The following is a 17,839-nucleotide window of genomic DNA, read 5'->3' as shown; positions in this document are numbered from 1 at the left end:
TGAATCACAGAGAGGAGGGAGTACATCACTGTCACATTAGCAGACACTTGGAGACCTGTTGAGCGCTATTCTCCTTCAAAGCAAAAATAAATACAAAATGTGGGTAAAATCAAAGCCAAACATGAACAGTTATACCCTTAGTAGAAATTAAGCATATATAAGTAATGGCCTGAAGTAGTCTCTTGCTTTTTTTTCCAGAAAAAGCCAAGTACATCATAGAATCCCAGACTGGTTTGGGTTGGAAGGGACCTTAAAGCTCATCCAGTTCCAACCCCCTGCCATGGCCAGGGACACCTTCCACTAGACCAGGTTGCTCCAAGCCCTGTCCAACCTGGCCTTGAACACTGCCAGGGATGGGGCAGCCACATCTTCTCTGGGCAATCTGTGCCAGGGCCTCACCACCCTCACAGGGAAGAACCTCCTAATATCTAATCTAACATACTTGTACATACATCAATTTCATACAAAAAGTAAATGCAATACGTTAGTCTCACACATGCATTAACTTGATCCCAAACAAGAAACATAAAGTACATGCTTCACATTTCACATAGGCAGAACATTTCATAGAATCCCAGACTGGTCTGGGTTGGAAGGGACCTTAAAGCTCATCCAGTTCCAACCCCCTGCCACAGGCAGGGACACCTTCCACTAGACCAGCTTGCTCCAAGCCCTGTCCAACCTGGCCTTGAACACTGCCAGGGCATCTCCAGGTGCACCCAAGGTGCGCAGAAAGACAGGCACACCCTCTGTGGCGTTTTTAGCGTGTGAAAAGTCCTCAGACATGTTAAGAGGCGGGAAAAAAGCCCCGATACAGAGGGCATTTTACACTGGTTTTGACACAATTTCGGCTGAGCCCACAGGACTCAAGTCCTGCTACACCAGCGGGGGAGAAGCGAGCACCGCACCGACTCCTACCGCGGTCACGCGAAACCCGCTCTCTTTGATCGCGACAAAACGACCTGTCGAGACCACCGCCACCACCTCCCTGCCGGTCAATACCACCCCCGCCCTCCCGCCAGCCGCCATTTCCGGCAGCGTTGCGTCATTTCCCGTTCGGGCGGGAGCGAAGGGAAGATGGCGGCACTGAGCGAGCCGGTGCGGTTGGAGCGAGGTGAGCGCGGCGGCGGTGGCAGCTGGGAACAGGCGTTTCTCACTGCTCTGTGATCGCTCACTGCCACGGCGCTTTGCCGAGGGGCTGGCCCGAGCCCAGGGGACGGTTTTTCGTGTCTTCCTCCCGGCCCCTGCTGAGGCCTGGTCGTCTGAGGCCGGGCCGCGGGGAATCCAAGAGCGGGCAGCGGCGCTGCTCTCTGCGGGGCTCCGAGAGGCCCTTCTGCCCCAGAGGCAGCCAGATAGGAGCCTGATTAAGAGTGTTTTCCATTGCTTCTGGTTCTCGCTGCGTGTTGGTTGCGCTTGCTGTTTTGGCTTTTCTTCACGCAGATTTTTCTCGCGTTTCAGTGCGCATCTAGGTTTCCATGGGTGCACAGGCCACAGACTTCCTTCTGTGCGTGTGTTTGCTGCGCCTCTGCTAAGTGCTAGCGTTTCTGTTAGCTTCTGGTTTCTGCTTCTGTCCTCGAAAGGCTTACTTTTGAACTCAGTTGGATTCTTAGCTTTAAGTTCGAGCTGTTAGGCTTTGTCTTAGTAATAATAATTTACTTATTTTTATAGAAGAAAGCGCTTGCATTCAGGGCTCCCCGTACACTTGTTCGTGGTTCTGCTCAGCTCTTGCACTCTCACGTTTATGGTTTCACCCCGATTTTTCAGTTTCTAGCCTAAATTTGTGTTAATACCGTATAGTGTGTATTAAAATCAGTAGGGAAATGGATAAAATACAGACCCTAGTTAGGTTTTTTTTCTGTAATACGTTTGTGTCTTGTATCCAGGGCTTTTAAGAAACAAGGATAAACTTCCTTCAGGGTGGTTCTTCAGAACTGTGCAAGGTCTGCCGTAGCTCAGTGAACACATGCTTGTATAACAATATATATGATGGGCTTATGAATGCATACGTAGGAGAGTAGGGAGTGGAAAGTGGAATTTAAATAGGAAAAGAATATTGAGAATAAAAAATCCTGGTTTTGAGAAAGAAAGTAATTAAATGGAGTGTAGATGATTGGATGAGCTGACTGTTTTCCTGCTATTTCCATTGGAACCACCACCTTTGCTCACAGTGCTAGTTGCTTTTTTTCATAGATGTATAACATGCTGTACATACCTATGTTTGGTACTAGCACATGTTAGTTACCACAGAAGTAATTTTTTTTGTTTGCCTGACCCTCTTTCCCATTCTACAAGTGAATCACTTGTGTGAGAGAAGGCCTGTAAATAGTGACTTATATAAGGACTTTGATTCCCACTCCACAGCTCACCTACCCTCCCTACTCCAAAGCTTGTTAATTAGGGCAGCTGCTTTGGCAGTGGATTAGTTTCTCTTGGTAGGTCTGTGGGTTTAAACCTCAGGCAGCATCCTTCTCCACCTCATTACCCTGCTACTATGCACTATCCATGAAAGTAAACAAATCTGCAGGGTTACTTAGGGATCAGTGTAACAAAGGAGCTATTTAGTCTTCTGGCATATTGACCTTTTTAAGAAAAGAAAAAGGGAGCACAGTATAATGGACTCACAAAAGCCAGAGCCTTATTTACAGAAATAAATAACTTCTCTTAATTGTGTGGGGCTGACTGCAGATAACCTGATGATGAATCAACAGCAGCTTGAAAATGAACATCAGTAATGTTGCTGGCATATAGCTTAAGAAAGGAGAGAATAGAAAGTGAACATCACTAGTGTTGTTGGCATACAGCATAAGAAAGGAGAGAATAGTGTGGAAAAAGAGCTGGTTTAAAATGGATACCATATGCTTACCATCAGGGCAATTGAAAATTCTCCCCGTCTGTTCTCTCCTCCAAGCTGCATTGCAAACACCACCGCCCAAATTCACTGGAGGGCAGAGATGAAAGAAAATTTAATGTTCCAAAGTTATTTGTATGGTTTGGTGGTGATGTGTGATAACTCTACATACAGTTTGGGAATCCAGACTATTTGAACGTAAGCAGTGGAGGTGGTTAATCAGGAGTATCTATGAGGATGCTGCATTTCTCTTTCTGTGTTTTGTTAACACGTATGCTTGGAGTGCTGGCATCTTGCTGTCTTTTTCTCCCACATTTTTTTAGTTTAAATGTATCTTATTTTTTCGGGACTTTGATGCTGTGAACACAAAAAATGATTTGTGAAGAACAGGCAACTGGTGTAAAAAGGATGAAAAGGTTAAAAGGAAATTCATTTTTTAGTGATGTGTGGACTCAGTTTTACAGTGAGTTTTATGGGGTTTTTTTAATCACCTACCTCTGGAGTTATTTCTGCATTGATCCCTGTGGAAATCCATAACTGACAATTCTGTAGTGTTCCATTTCAGCCTCTGATGCGGAACAGTTGGCTAAACTGTAATGATAATATTGTGAGGAAGACAGCTTTCAGCTCATCATATCACAAGCAGTAGGTCAGGAGGAAGCACACTACATCAGCAGAGCAGTCAACAGCCTTTTCTTGAAAATGGAAGGTGTGTTTTGTCACTTGTTCCCAACCAAACTAGTTCCTTTCCAGAGCATTATTGCTGGGAGAGATTGAATCTTCAGTTTCTGATTAATAGTACCAAATGCAGTTCAGTGGGAGAAGGTTACACTCATTTCACTTTCAGGCTCGCATAATAGGGTCCTGTCAACAGAGTAAAACAAAACAACTCTTGGGGTAGGGGGAGGAAGCGTGCTGGTAATGGGATTCATTGCCTGTATCTGCCTGAGCCAGAGGTACAATGTGGTAAAGGAGATCTATAGAGTGCTGAGGATCTGACTTTTGTGCTTCATTTGTCTGCTTTTGGTTTTTACCAGCAGCAGCTTGGTCCTTTGATCTGGAAGCCTTTTCTTATTCAACTGCTTTTTCTGCTTTATTTTCATCTAAAATTAATCCATTTCTGTGTATCCCAGTCACTTTTTGACAAGCTGGTTCTATGCTTTTAGTCTACGCTTCAGGAAAGACACAACTGGTTCCCAAACTAGACAATTTTACCTTAGGGTATAAAGTGCTATGTAATTAAAACATTTCATCTCTTAGGAGATCCAGGTAGGAAATATATCTAGTTTATTGATGAAACATGAAGGTCAAAAAAAGAGGAGAAATTAGCAAAACTGTTTCTGGAGTCTTCATTTCTGCAGCTGCTCTTTGGATCACTGGGTTGCCTTTAAGATTTCCTGCAGTATCCTAATCAAATTGTTATATAACAAGTTCATTCACCTTACAGCTTAACAGGCTTCATGGTCCCCAGATTGGGGCATGGCTGTGTACAACTGTACTCTTCCTGTGCATGAAACAGTCATTTGTCTGCAAACATCTGCAAGTATTTACATGATAGCTGTATTGTAATTTACATACTTTCTAGACTTTTTTTCATGAATATATGGAGTGTTGCAGGATTGGAAGTGCTGCTATTGCCATTTGTTGATCATTCTACTTCAAGCTGTTCAGTGTGAGACTTGGTGAAGTACAGATAACTTGTACTGCTGTTGCTGAACACAAGGATTACTAAGAATGTTGGGGATTTTTCATCACTGGAAGGGTAATCAACAATCACATCTAGAATTTCTTTAATTTCACCAACTATTTTGTATGTTAGTTGAAATACAAAATGTGTGTTAGGAAATTAAAAGCTTCAGACGTGTTTTTTTTGATTTTGTAATTGTACAAATAGCAAATAGGCATGCCTGTGTGAAGTGAGTCCTCTGAGGACTTGAGATTAGTAATAGCTGAAATTTAAGGTTTGATACTTCTTTGCTTTAGGTAACTGGTTCCTGTAAAGCCTGGAAATGCTTGCCAGAAAACACCAAATTCTCATGGTACATAGAAATCTGAACTCTCATCTGAAATAATTTATGTCTTGTGGCTATAGTGATAATACTTGGATGTTCTTCCATGAAGGACTCATTTCCAGTCCGTGGATGACCAGTGTGAGAGGTTAAGCTGTACCTTGTTTCATTGACTGTACCACCTGCAGGTGTGTCTGATAACTCACAAAGTGGACAGAGCATGAGTGTGAGTTGTCTCTTCTCAGTGCACTTGACCTCTGTTTCAGAACATACACCCCACTGTCTTTTCATCCTGTTACGTAAAGTCTCTTTTCTTAAACTTGGCCTTTTAGAAAACGTGGAATAGCCACGAACTTCTGTGCTGACGTGGTGCCATTGAGTGCGTTCACATGAAAAATGGTTGCCTAAAGGTTAATTACAGAAAAGAAGGAAGTAATGCATTTGGGATACAGCGGTGTCGCAGACTCCATCCTTTTCTAAAATAATCTGTGCCTTATTTATATAATAGATTAATCACTGCTTCTTTGCCTGTGTGCTAATGAAACTAATTCTTCCTATCTGCTTTTGTGAGAGAATGTTCTACTTCTGTTCAAGGACTTGCGTGATTCAGAATCATCCCTAATGGAAATATAAGTGAGGGATATGAATGTCTTGTACTCTTCTAGAGCTGCCAGGAGCATGTCACATGGCATTTGATGCCCCTCTTGAGTCGTAGGGGTCTGGAATCAAACCTTTTACAGGGAGTTCAGTTTCACAAAGCAACATTTACCTTTATAAGAATATGGACATCATGAATTCTTAGGAACAAGTTTCTAGGAACTGGAACAAAGAGGTTTGGGGTTGAGGGTTCTAAAATAAGAGATATTCTCAACTGAGAATATGACAAGGAGCTTGGTTGTTTTTTTCTAAGTACTGGAGGGTAATAGACCAGATAATTCTCAGCCCTGTTGTAGGGAAAGTATTGAATGTAGTCTTGTTGAACTAAAAGTATTTTTTCATATATATAAAAGGAATGTTAGTGTATTTGACAATATTTTAGCTGGTTTGCTTATTTTAACAAAATGTGATCAATGACAGTAGATAAATTACGAAGTACGCATAAGAGATGCTGGTAGTGTATATATCAATTAAATATTTCAATCTGATTTAAACTTCAAGGAAAAAATCAGATTGGCAGTGATAACTCCAGATATTTTACAGGGTTGGATGCTGTGGTTGACTTAAAAATAGTCTGAAAGTAGAGTGTTTTATTGTACCATTTTGTAGATGTATAGTTTTATGGGAGAAATCAAAGATATACACCTTAAAGCTATGTATAAAAATGTGCATACACAGAGACTGCTCCATTAAAATGAAGAAAGAAAGAAAGAAAAAACCTGTAATTTCCTCAGATGTTCCTCATTGCTGGTGCTTTGTTTTTCTGTAGACATCTGCAGAGCAATTGAGCTGCTGGAAAAATTACAGAGAAGTGGAGAAGTGCCACCACAAAAGCTACAAGCATTGCAAAGGGTCCTTCAAAGTGAATTCTGTAATGCTGTAAGGGAGGTAAGTTAACCTGATGTAAGCAGTTACCTTTAGTTGAAACCCAGTATGTTTTACGTTTTCCTTTTTGTGCCCAGTGCAGTAATCTGATTTTGCTCTAAGGGCTGAATTTGATTTACACCACTTCATAGAACAAGACCTACTTTTAAAAGTTCAGAAGAAAATAACAATAATTGCGGGTAGCATAGGTGTATTAATAGCTCAGGAGCAAACAACTTTTTAGAGGTTATTTTGAGAGTCTGTCCTTACCAGCAGGTAGCAGGCTGTTATCCTCTTAGAATGCAGGAATGGACAAAGTACCCATCGCCTATATTTCTTTTAAGCCATATCCACATCACCTCAAGGTGGAGCCGTGCACCACCTCATCTTCATTCCAGTTACTCTATTAGAGATTCTTAGGTGATTGAATATGCCTTGCTGTTGGTGGTGGTGCTACCACTGATGATAACACCTGGAGTAATGTAAAAGATCTGGCTTTAGACAGAGGTATCATCATAATGTCCTCATCCTGTTGAGGGTAGTGTGTTTTATTGCTTAACAAGCCCAAATTGTGAGGTAGATGTGAGGATGTGGGTTAGCCTTCAGTGTAGACACCTCTTTAGCATTAGTATTCTTTGCCTCTGTGTTTTCAATAGCTTTTTTCCCCTAAGGTATTCAATTAGTTGCATCAGTTGAAGGAAAAATGGGGATCTTGCGGGAAGGAATGGGTTGTCAGGAGAGCTTTTAGGAGCTTTCCTTAAATGGTTTTGCATGCATCCTTATTGAAGAGTTTCACATCGAATTGCACAAGAGAAGATAGTAATCCATGCCTCCAGTCATGTGTTAGAGCCATAAGCACTTCTGAGTTGATGGTGAGGTCTGGATGCTGTGGAAGGAGGAAGACTGAGGCTGAGACATAGATCTGCATGGGTTAACTGAGCAATAAAGGTATCAAGAGAGTTGTTTCTTTATAGTATGGCAGATTGTCGCTTGACACCTTGTAGTGAACTGGGCAGAAACTTCTTACTCGGAGTGTGTTCTTCGTAAGTTACATGTTTTTTCGTTATACCTGGTATTTTGTTAGATTATCTAAGCAGAAAAATATCTCTTTCCCCCATACTTTGTTTTGTCTCTGTAGGTGTATGAACACGTATATGAAACTGTGGATATCAGCAGTAGCCCAGAAGTTAGAGCTAATGCAACGGCGAAGGTAAAAGCCAAACTGTAACTTGTATAAACAAACAGTAATTTGTTACTTCAGAAGCAGATTATTATTTAAAATTCAGTCGGATATTATCTAGATGTCTGATAAAATGGATAAGCTTAGCAGGTTATTAAAAGATATGACCAAAGACTTGATATTTTTAAGATTGTTCTATTTTAATTTTATTCTTGGAGTTCTGAATTTTTCAAGCTACTGTCTATTCCCTAGATACCATTACCTGGTACCTAGAGAATTAATTTCATTTGTCTTCACATTTTGGTACTTGGAGATAAAAAATACTTTTCCAGTCTGCTTGCTGTCTAGCTAAGAGGTCTGTATTTAATTTCTTATAAATAGGAAAATATTGTTTCTTACAGGCCACCGTAGCTGCGTTTGCTGCTAGTGAAGGCCATTCCCATCCCAGAGTGGTTGAACTACCCAAAACTGAAGAAGGTCTTGGATTCAATATTATGGGAGGCAAAGAACAAAATTCTCCAATCTATATCTCTCGTATTATCCCCGGCGGTATAGCTGATAGGCACGGAGGCCTGAAACGTGGAGACCAGCTGCTTTCTGTAAACGGAGTGGTAGGAATTGGTTTCCACTTTACATAGCAGTAACTACTTGATTCCACTTGGGGGCATACGGAGAATATACATGGCACAAACTTGATGTCGTCTTTTTAATCTTGGCAAAATAGTTTCTTTTTATCCTCGCAAGTGCAACTTGCTTAGGTTTCTGTGGATTTGTGTGCATTGAGAGTTCTAGGACTATGCTTTGGTTAGATGTTTGGCTTGGGAACTGCACTATTTATGTCAGTATTTCAGATTCTGAGGGATTGTATACTTTTAGTCCAAGTATTGTGTTGTGAAATCCAAGTTTCATGATGCAGATTTTAATTAATATAATTTTTTGCACCTTCTAAGGTAAGTAATAAATTATGATGTGTTGCATTAGACTGAGCAGATTCTCGTTATCCCTGTAAAAATGCTACTGCATAATGACAGCTGTAATAAGATGGAACTACAAGGTGGTGTTGTCTTCAGTTGTGTGATGCATTTTTCCTTCCGCTTAAGTGTACTGACCTTCAGAACCAGAGGCTTTTCACCGTATTTTAAGCAGTATCAAATGCTGTTGTGGATATTTAATGAGTATCCTCTTCTAAAGAGTGAGAATACAAAAACCAAAATACAGGTTGGCTGGAAACCAACCAACTAAGGCAGCTGCTAGTCAAATGCATGTAAATATTTCTCAAACTAGTGTTTTCATTTGCAGAGAAGCTGTATGATAGCTTAAAATTTTGGTTTTATCACTACTTCTGTAAACCCAATTGTATTTGAAGACAGAGGGTCAGACTAAACCCTGTACTTTTTAATTCGAGTGGGGTTTTTTTTGCCACTTGAAGGAATAGAGGCTAACTGGGTGTCTGTACTCTGAGAAATCTCTGCTAGGGCAGATCGCTGATATACTCAGCTCCTGGCTTGGGAGTCCAGCTGTCCTTTTCAGGAGATGAAAGAGTGACGTGGATGGGCATAGTGATGCAGCTGTCCTTGGCCTAGCCTTTCTGTTAGTTTGAATTATTAAGTATTGAGGGACGGGTGTAGAACTCTCTTCAGATGAGGCCTTCCTCACGCACAGACTCTCCTGAAAGAAAAACCACTACCTAAAACTGAACGTGGTCATCAGGCAGTTTGTACAGCTAACAATGAACTGCATGTGTGTGCAGGCACATGAATAAATATGTATTGCCATTGCATGAATACAGTGAGTGAGTGCATAAAACGCTTTTGAGAATGCTAATGTAGTCTCAGAAAAAACATCTGATGTTTATAGAGGGAATCCTGTCATCTTAATATGTGACTGGCATTTTCTTGTAATTAGAAAAGTCACTGCCAAGACTGCAGTGAATGTGCCTTTAAACAAGTCTGTGTTTTTTTCAGATGGGAGGATTTTAAATGTACTCCAGAATTGCAGGTGTGTTGATATAATTAAACATAGACCTTTACCAATCTTTTATTACTGGTTTTAACCAGAACAGCCTACATATCCGCTTGAATAACAAATGAAAGCATTCAAATGTGTGTGTTGTCTTAAGTCTGATAGAAGAGAAATAACTTGGGGTTTTTTTAACTGTTGTCTTTTTTTCTGTAAGTAACACATAGTAACGGGGAAACCCTCCAATCAACAGGTACATCACCTGCCTTCTAGCTTCTAATAGCACCAGTGGGAGGTAGGCTTGGGGTAGTCCCATCATTGTGTTTAATAAGTTTGGGAGAACTAAGTTTGGCTGATAAAATGTGTACTGTGCAGGAATGTATATTTGGATGCAGTTGTTGAGAACTGTGGCTTACAATTTGTAATTAGATGGATCTAGTATAACCCTAATAAATTCTGAGAGTTGTTTAAGGAAAGTATTTTGATTCTGTTCCTACTGAGTTGGGTTAGGCTGTTCTGAATCAATTCAGACGAAATTAACTTGAAAACCTTGCGTTTATGCAGAGAGATGTGGAGCACTAAGATAAGCAGCATGCTGCATGTTAGCTTCTCCAGTGCAGCACTTGGTATGCACTGTTCTGCCCTGTCATAACACAGGATAACATCAAGAAGGCAGCTATTTTGCAGTTGTCTGTGGCAACTTATTAGGCAAATAGAGGGTGACTGCTGATTTTTAAAGTGCATCCAGAAAGAAGAAGAACAATCTGGAGTTTTAAATAAGCATCCTTCTGAAGTTGTTGTTTAAGTGTCATTTCAGAACTGCCTAATACTATCCTTGTTTCAGTTAGTGTATGTAAATACAGAATGTGATTGTTCAGCATAACCCTGACCAAAAGTTTTGTAGTACTCTATTAATACTAATGAGTATATTTATCATCACCTCTTACTGATTTGCTGAAGAATATATCTTGAACATGGGTGACGTTGTCCTTGTGCAGTCTTCAAACTAGAAAACTTCAATAACTGATTGTATAGAAATTGTATAAAGAAACGAAAAAAATCTGTTTTCAATATGAGCCTTTACTAATACTCCATCATTTATGCTTTGCAGAGTGTCGAAGGTGAACACCATGAAAAAGCCGTAGAACTGCTGAAGGCAGCCCAAGGGAAGGTTAAATTAGTTGTGCGATACACACCAAAGGTCCTGGAAGAAATGGAGTCGAGATTTGAAAAAATGAGATCAGCAAAACGCAGGCAGCAAAATTAACTTTGAATGCAATAATTTGAGGAGCAAATATATTCCATTTGCATTTTTATAGTTTATGACTCAGTTGATCCAATGCCTGGGCTACAAATGACCCTGTCCTTTTTGTAGAATCACAGAATGATTGAGGTTTGGAGGGACTCCTGGGGATCATCTGGTCCAAGCCCCCTGCTTGGAGGAGGGCTAGCTAGGGCAGGTTGCTCAGGACTGCAACAAGCTGTGGCTTTAAGTGTCTCCAAGGATGGAGACTCCAGAAGATCTCTGGGCAACCTGTTCTAGTGTTTGATCTTCCTGTATTTTCACTTGTGCCCATTGCCTCTTGTCCAGCCACTGGATGCTACTGAGGAGAATCTGGCGCTTTTTTTTTTATATTCCTCCCTGTCAGCCACTCACATATGTTGGTAGGATCACCCCTGAGCCTTCTCTTCTCTAGGCTAGACAATCCCTGTTCTCTCAGCTTCTCCTTGGCTGTCAGATGCTCCAATCACTCATCTTTGTGGCCCTTTGCTGGACTTGCTCTTGTAATATCCATGTCTGTATGCAGGGGGAGCCCAAAACTTTGAACACAGCACTTGAGTTGTGGCTCATCAGGGCTTAGCAGAGGGGAAGGAAGAATTACTTCCCTCACCTTGCTGGCAGTGCTCTTCCTGATTCAGACCAGGAGACTGCTGGGCTGCTTTGCCACGAGAACACATGGTAGCTTATGGTGAGCTTGGTATCATTCTCTGCCAGGCTGCTTTGCAGCAGGTTGGCCCCCAGCCTGTAGTGGTGTGTGGGGTTATTCCTCCCTGGGATAGGACTTTGCACTTACCTTTGCTGAACTTTGAGAGATTCCTGTTTCCCATTTCTCTAACCTGCCAAGGTCCCTTTGACTCGCTGAGAGTGTGCTCTGTCTTGTCACCCGTCCTTGGTGAAAATGTTAGACAGTGTGGGCCCCGATACAGACCCCTAGGGTCCACCAGTAGAGATTAGCAGCCAGCAGGACTTTGTGCCACTCATCACAGCAACCCTTAGCAGTCCAGCCATACTTAGAATGTTCTCAGTCTCCATAGGTTTCGTGAATTAAGAGGAATGTGTACTTTTAAAATGGCCTAAGATAACCCTGAAAAAGCATATATTGGTATTTCTACATATTTTTTTTTTTAATAAGCCTCTTTCATGTCAGACCTTTAAGCATGAATTGAATGTGCAGGTTTTTCAAAGGCATTTAATAAGACATACTTGTACAATTGGCATCCCTTTGTTTGTTTTTCCTGTTTTCTTTAGCCATTCCTTAACATAGAATCTGCAGGGTTTTTTTGCTGAATGGTTTTGGAAAAAAGATTCTTATGTAGCAGTATTTTGGCACTTTTCTTAACAATATGTTGTGTATCAGCTACAAAACCTAATCATGATCTACTGTGTAGCTGATAATGATACCAGATTTTGTAATGTTTTGGTAAGTACATGATTTTTACACTTCTGCTAAATTGTAATTCATTATTATGGAAACTATATTACCTCGCCTGTAAATAATTTACAGTTGGTGTTCTCATATAATGATTTTTGTAATACTGACACAATTTCGCAACAATCATTCCTGTAACTTATTTTGTACTAATTTTAAAGCAGTTAAGTCAGGGGTATAATTCTGTATGCAGTTCTGAATTGACTCTCTAGATGTATTTTTATACTCGGAAACAGAAGCTATAATAATGCAATGCAACAGAATTCCAGATGTTTCCCTAACTTTCTGCTGTTTAAAAGAAATATTCATCTTAATTGTCATACCTCTTGTGGTTTTTTTTAGTATGTTCTATTGTAGTCTTATCTACAGACTGACTGTATTGGTCTTGGAATAGTTAGTACCTAAATTATTGGTTATTACATGCATAAGAGTAGAATGTTCTGAGGCTTATACGCCAGGTTACCGTGATGTGAACTTGTCTGGGGTGTTATTACTGACTGCTTCTGACTTGGAGGATTCTTGTTTGTACTGCAGAAGTACTGCACATCACCATTGCTATAAAACTTTCTGTGGGGTGATGCTGTGGTAGTTATAAGGAATCTCCAGCTGGAAGCAACTAGTGTCTTATCTCAAGCGTATTTGATGTGGCATGGTTTTTGTTTGTTGTTGGGAAGAATAATTCTGGACAGAGGTCCTTTTCTTGGAATCTACCAGGCTTGAGGCTGTACGTGTATAGTTTAGGTTTTGGGGTCTTTTTGGTTTGGTTTTTGTTTTTTAAGCTTCACCTTTTGGTATATAGAATTAATTTAATTGTCTACTGGGTGTTTGTTCACTTGTATGGCAGCTATGAGTGCATCCTAATTGACTGTTAGTTTAAGCTTCTAAGAATCAAATTCTGAAAAGTACAGTTCTTGCTACATGGCTAATCCCTAGTCTCACATGGAGCAGGTATGATCCATTGTGAAATAATTCAGTATGTGAAGGAAAGGAAAAGGTTAGTGATCTAAAAATGACAGCATGAGGTTTGTACTTTGTCAGTTGACCCATTGGAAAAAACCAATGTGATTGCTGCAGACAAGTGAGAAATGTGAGTGCTTTCTGCATGTTTGTAAGCATGGTAAGCCTGCAAAGAGAAATTTGGGGTTTAAAGATACTGATAGTTTGAAAATGCAGTATAGATATTTATCAGCTAGATGACATTGAGCACTGAATTGCTTTGGTTGTGTGTCATGGGCCTCTTTCAAAAGGCCCCACGTTACTGATACAACCATGTTGAATTGTATATTTTTATGGAACAGCTACTGTTTAAGGTATTGAGACAAAATCACTAGTTAGACCAATTGTGGATGTGTTTTAATTTAATTGTAAAATAGTAGAGATCTGTTTTAGAGATATATATATATATATTAAAAAAGGGTATGGAAAGGAGATAGAAATGTGGATTTTAAAACATGTATCCCTTGTGTTACTGAAACAAGAGGTGTGTTTTGTTACTTTATGGAAATATTTACGCTAGTGCAGCCAGAGGTGCTAAATGCAGTAGCATTTTCAATCTGAGTTGTAGCATTTGGATACAGCTTGTCAGCTACTACAAAACGTGGAGAGGTGTATCTGGGCATATAAATTGTACATGTAGAGTTTAATAAAATTTTTAAATGACTACAAAAAATTCCATAAACAGACAACTTATTAATACTCATCTTTACTACTATGAAAATCCTATACTGTTGAGGAAAGGATGGATTAAAATATGCCAAGAAACTTGATCTCTGTTACTACTGAGCAGTGCCTGTACTGTGTTAACATGCAGTCCCTATACACTTGGCATACTTGGGTATGCAAAGAGATTAAGAAGAGGTGTCATTTCTGCAGATACTTCTGCATCTGTTGCTGCTGTGAGGGATCTTTGGGTTTTATCAACAGAAAAATAAAAGTTAAATTTTGCATGCGTTGTGTTTGTGCCTTTTTCTTCCGACTTCCCCTTCTGGGCACTTCTTTCAGACTGCTGTAATTGGGTGTTCATAATCTCTAGGGCTCAATATAAACACCCTGCATATGTGTGGGTGTCCAAAGAGGAAAACTTCAAGCTGTTACTAGTTAGTTCTCCTGATTGCTTATGGATTTTTCCTTTCCTACCCCAATGTTGGAGAAAAAAATGGAATGCTCTGAAGTACCTATAGTACGTTGGGCTTCCTGCATTTTTGAGACCTCTGTAGTCCTCAACTGCATAAACTCCAAATGATGCATAAGCATAAGGCTTATAACACTGAAGCAAAGACTGAAGTTAATGTCATTTCATAGCTTAAAAAGCTGCAGTTCATCAGTGTTGTGTTTTTCATTGCAATTACTGGCTTAACTGATTTTAAAACAATTGAAAAGGTCAGTGGGTCATCCTTAATTTCTGACTTACGTTTTCAACTGTGATCTAGCAGTTGACAACCAAAGAAGCTTAGCGCCCTAAGCTAGCAGAAAACATGAATGATGTTGTCAGGTTTTGTTGAGTCCAGTTCCATGGACATAAGTGAACTTGAAAAGCACATGATCGAAGGGATTGCACTGGTGCAAGGAGAGGGTGAGAACCATGGAAGGTAGGCAAACTGGTTAAAATTACAGGGAAGCATGAGATACAGAGCAGTTAGCAGCAGGGTTTCAGTGATCCTTTGTCCTGTAAAATCCTGATTTGAAGCTGGTTTAAGAGAAAAGCTGGGGTTCCCATGTTCACTTTTATAGGGAAGCTGTCCTTTGGCTGGAGAGTCTGAGGCTAAGACAGCACACTCAAAAAAGACATCTGAGATTCAGGGGTGTGCCTCAGGATAAAACTGGTAGCTAGTTGTAACTGTTAAAAAAAACAAACCCCCAATCAAGAAAACTGCAACCAAAGTTCCAGGAAAGCCTTTTAAAATTAAGTTAGTGTTAAAGTTCTGATGAGCTACTATTTCTTGTTGATTTAGAGACACATCTTGGGTCTGGAGTAACAAAGTCATGAGAAGTAAAACGAACTGTTTGCATCCCTCACCTTTGGTTGGTTGAAGTAAATTGGGTATTGGTAACAAAGGCTTAAAAGGTTTAAAATCAAGTCTTCTGCTCAGACACATGCTAATAATTTCTTCCCCACTCCTCAAAGGAAAATGAAGAACCCTTGTTGCAAGACTTTGGGAAACGGAGTGTATTAATTCCGAACTGAACAATCCTCAGATATCTGTGTAACCCGTGTTTCTGTTTAATTGTATAGTTCAATGTATTGATAAATCTTGCCTGTATAGAAAGGCTTCTGTTACTATGGAAGCTGGAGTAAGATGGATATGTTGCAGTAGTGCTAGGTGATCATGTTCAGTTTTATAAAACCTTACATTGCAGTTATGTGTCCTGTAGAGAAATGGTGATACTTAGTCATTTTCTCCCTCTAGAGTAAATTTAGTGCCTCTCATTCAACAATTGTTTTGGGTTTGGTTTTTTTTTTTTTAATAGTATATTTTCCTGGCTAGTTAATCTGATTTGGTAGCATAGAAGGCAAAAGTGGAATCATCGAATGATTAGAGTTGAAAGGACCTTGAAGATACCTCATTCCACCCCCCCGCATGTTGATCTAAGTTATCCAGGTTTTTGTATGAAGTTACAGGATTTTTTTTTCCATCCTGCTATATCTTTTAGGCAGCTCAGACACACATTCTTCCATGTTTTATTTCTGATTTCTCCTTGCCTATATAGAAAATAGATTTGTAGAGGTGCAAAAAAACCCTGAAATGCCCCAATAATGCAATCAAGAAGTCGTCTTCCCAAACAGTGCAAGGCTTGGAATTATGTACTTCCGAAGGTAAGTAAAACCACGTCTACCTGGCTCTTATCTAATCGCGGCTCTGTTTTTCTGCCCAAGCAGTGTACTGCATTGTCTGAATCAAATCTAATCTGTGCTGGAGACTGGATGGCTGACAGCAGGAAAATAAGTCATTGGGCCTTTCACCTACTTCAAGGGGCTATAAGTAAAAAGCAAAAGTTAGTAATTTATTGTATTACTGGCATTGCAGCAACCGCTAGAAGTCCTGGGTTTGAACCAGGATCCTATTGTGTTTTGCAGTGTACAAACACAGGACAAATATTTTGGCTCCAGAGAGCCTCAATCTATTGCTAAGAAATTTTCGGTTTGGGGTTGGTATTGTAAGATAAGTGTTTCTGAGAAGTGGGGGGGAAAATACAGTAGAAAATTAAATAAGGCTTTCTTGCAGTTTCCTCTGCAGTTAATTTGGGGCCAATTTAACTATTTTATTTTTTCTTTCCTCTCTGAGGGGTACGAAAGTGAGCCTGTCCCTCAGCACAAGCAGGCAGCTTGAGAAGCAAATACCTATACATATTAAAACCTGCTGGTTTTTTGGCAGGCTCCTGACTAATCTTACTGAAGCAGAGAGCCTGCAGTAGCCGTGCATTTTTTCCAATCATCTCCATGATAAATGTGGAGTCCCTAAGAAACTGTATTTGTGCTGCTGTTTTGTGAAAGTATTAAATGTGGATAATGTGTCTGACCTGCTGCTGGCGTTAGATGTGGAGCACACTGCAATCAAGCTGTAGAGCAACAGCTTTAGAGAAATGTGAAGATGTATTCAAATGACATACCAAGAGTAATTCTAATCAGATAAGCAGAAAGCAACTAGAAAAGTAGTAAAAAAAATGGATCATGATGGTAAACGATTGCAGTTTCTCATGAAAAGTGAGGGTTGTCTTTGCAGTTTCTGTCATTTATTAACATTGCCAAGTAGGTTTGTTGCTTCGTCTTGGGTGTCCCCTAAAGTTTTCACATTAATTTCCATATCCTGTCTGGCATGCTAAGCATTGTATCATGTTGTTAGGTCAGTCTTGGTATGGTGGCCCGTGGCTCTATGACCCAGGTAGCAATCCATCAGCGGCTGGTATGTTTGCTCCACTCCACCAAAAGCATCTTTGAGAAGCACCTGGCCCCTTGGAGAGCATCGGCCCTTCCACAGTGGAAATAGATGGTGTGACCTTGAGCCTTGGTTGTGATTTCAGAACTTGACGGCTTTTCAGCTTTTATATACCCTTCTTAACATAATGACAGAGAAGACGCCATAAAAATATTTCCAGGAATGAGTTGGCTGCCTCCAAGCGAGCCGATCCCTGAGGTGGAGAAATGCTCATGGCTGCTCAAGGACTTATTTGTCTGCATCTTGTTCTGTGGCATACACCCCATCTGCAAATACTGAAGGCAGGCTTTGGGTTAAGCCTGGTTTTGGATTAAGCTTGGCTTCAGTATTTGTAGGAGTGCCACCTGGCAGAAGAACTGTAAGAACCTGCTTCTGTGAGTCGAAAGCAGGGCTGTTCTCCATAGTGCTCCGGCAGCTGCAGCTCTTCAGTTTGTTCTGCAGGTGCAGAGTGGGTTTTGCTTTAACTTCACATTACAGAACAAAACTTGAACCTCTCTGCATAGCAAGCCAGACAGAAATGATGGGAAATTACTTTGGTGGGCAAAAAAGACAAGGATAAAAAATTGGCAGGGAGGATAAGATAGGGTAAGAGAGGCTCAAAATATCTAGTGTTTGCTTATGCCCCAAATTTTGAGGATAGCTTAGTATCTGATAGCTCAACTTGATGATAAGTCAGA

The 17,839-nt window shown here is 40.4% G+C and overlaps 2 protein-coding genes across 5 annotated transcripts in view; both read left to right on the top strand.

The window, feature by feature from the left end:
* The first annotated feature begins 1,053 nt into the window (after positions 1 to 1,053).
* Positions 1,054 to 14,174, top strand: LIN7C (lin-7 homolog C, crumbs cell polarity complex component). Its single transcript, XM_080618048.1, has 5 exons — positions 1,054 to 1,114; positions 6,284 to 6,402; positions 7,517 to 7,588; positions 7,960 to 8,169; positions 10,629 to 14,174. The coding sequence occupies exons 1-5, from the start codon at positions 1,078 to 1,080 to the stop codon at positions 10,782 to 10,784; spliced, it is 594 nt and encodes a 197-aa protein (XP_080474174.1). The 5' UTR covers positions 1,054 to 1,077; the 3' UTR covers positions 10,785 to 14,174.
* A 124-nt stretch (positions 14,175 to 14,298) lies between these two features.
* Positions 14,299 to 17,839, top strand: part of LGR4 (leucine rich repeat containing G protein-coupled receptor 4) — an 89,447-nt gene continuing 85,906 nt past the window's right edge. For 2 of the 4 annotated variants that reach the window (XM_080618042.1, XM_080618043.1), the window contains exon 1: positions 14,299 to 16,042. The gene's annotated coding sequence lies outside the window, so the exon portion shown is untranslated. Of the gene's footprint in view, positions 16,222 to 17,839 lie in introns of all 4 variants that reach the window. The other 2 variants (XM_080618041.1, XM_080618040.1) reach the window with 1 other exon arrangement.

Source organism: Psittacula echo (assembly GCF_963264785.1).
Source record: "Psittacula echo genome assembly, chromosome: 5".
Lineage (NCBI taxonomy): Eukaryota > Metazoa > Chordata > Aves > Psittaciformes > Psittacidae > Psittacula > Psittacula echo.
This window is presented reverse-complemented; position numbering and strand designations above follow the sequence as displayed.

Coding starts and splice junctions, on each gene's coding strand:
- LIN7C (XM_080618048.1), top strand. CDS start 1,078: ATGGCGGCACTGAGCGAGCCGGTGCGGTTGGAGCGAG. Junction 6,403..7,516: donor TCTGTAATGCTGTAAGGGAG/GTAAGTTAACCT, acceptor TTGTCTCTGTAG/GTGTATGAACACGTATATGA. Junction 8,170..10,628: donor TGCTTTCTGTAAACGGAGTG/GTAGGAATTGGT, acceptor TATGCTTTGCAG/AGTGTCGAAGGTGAACACCA.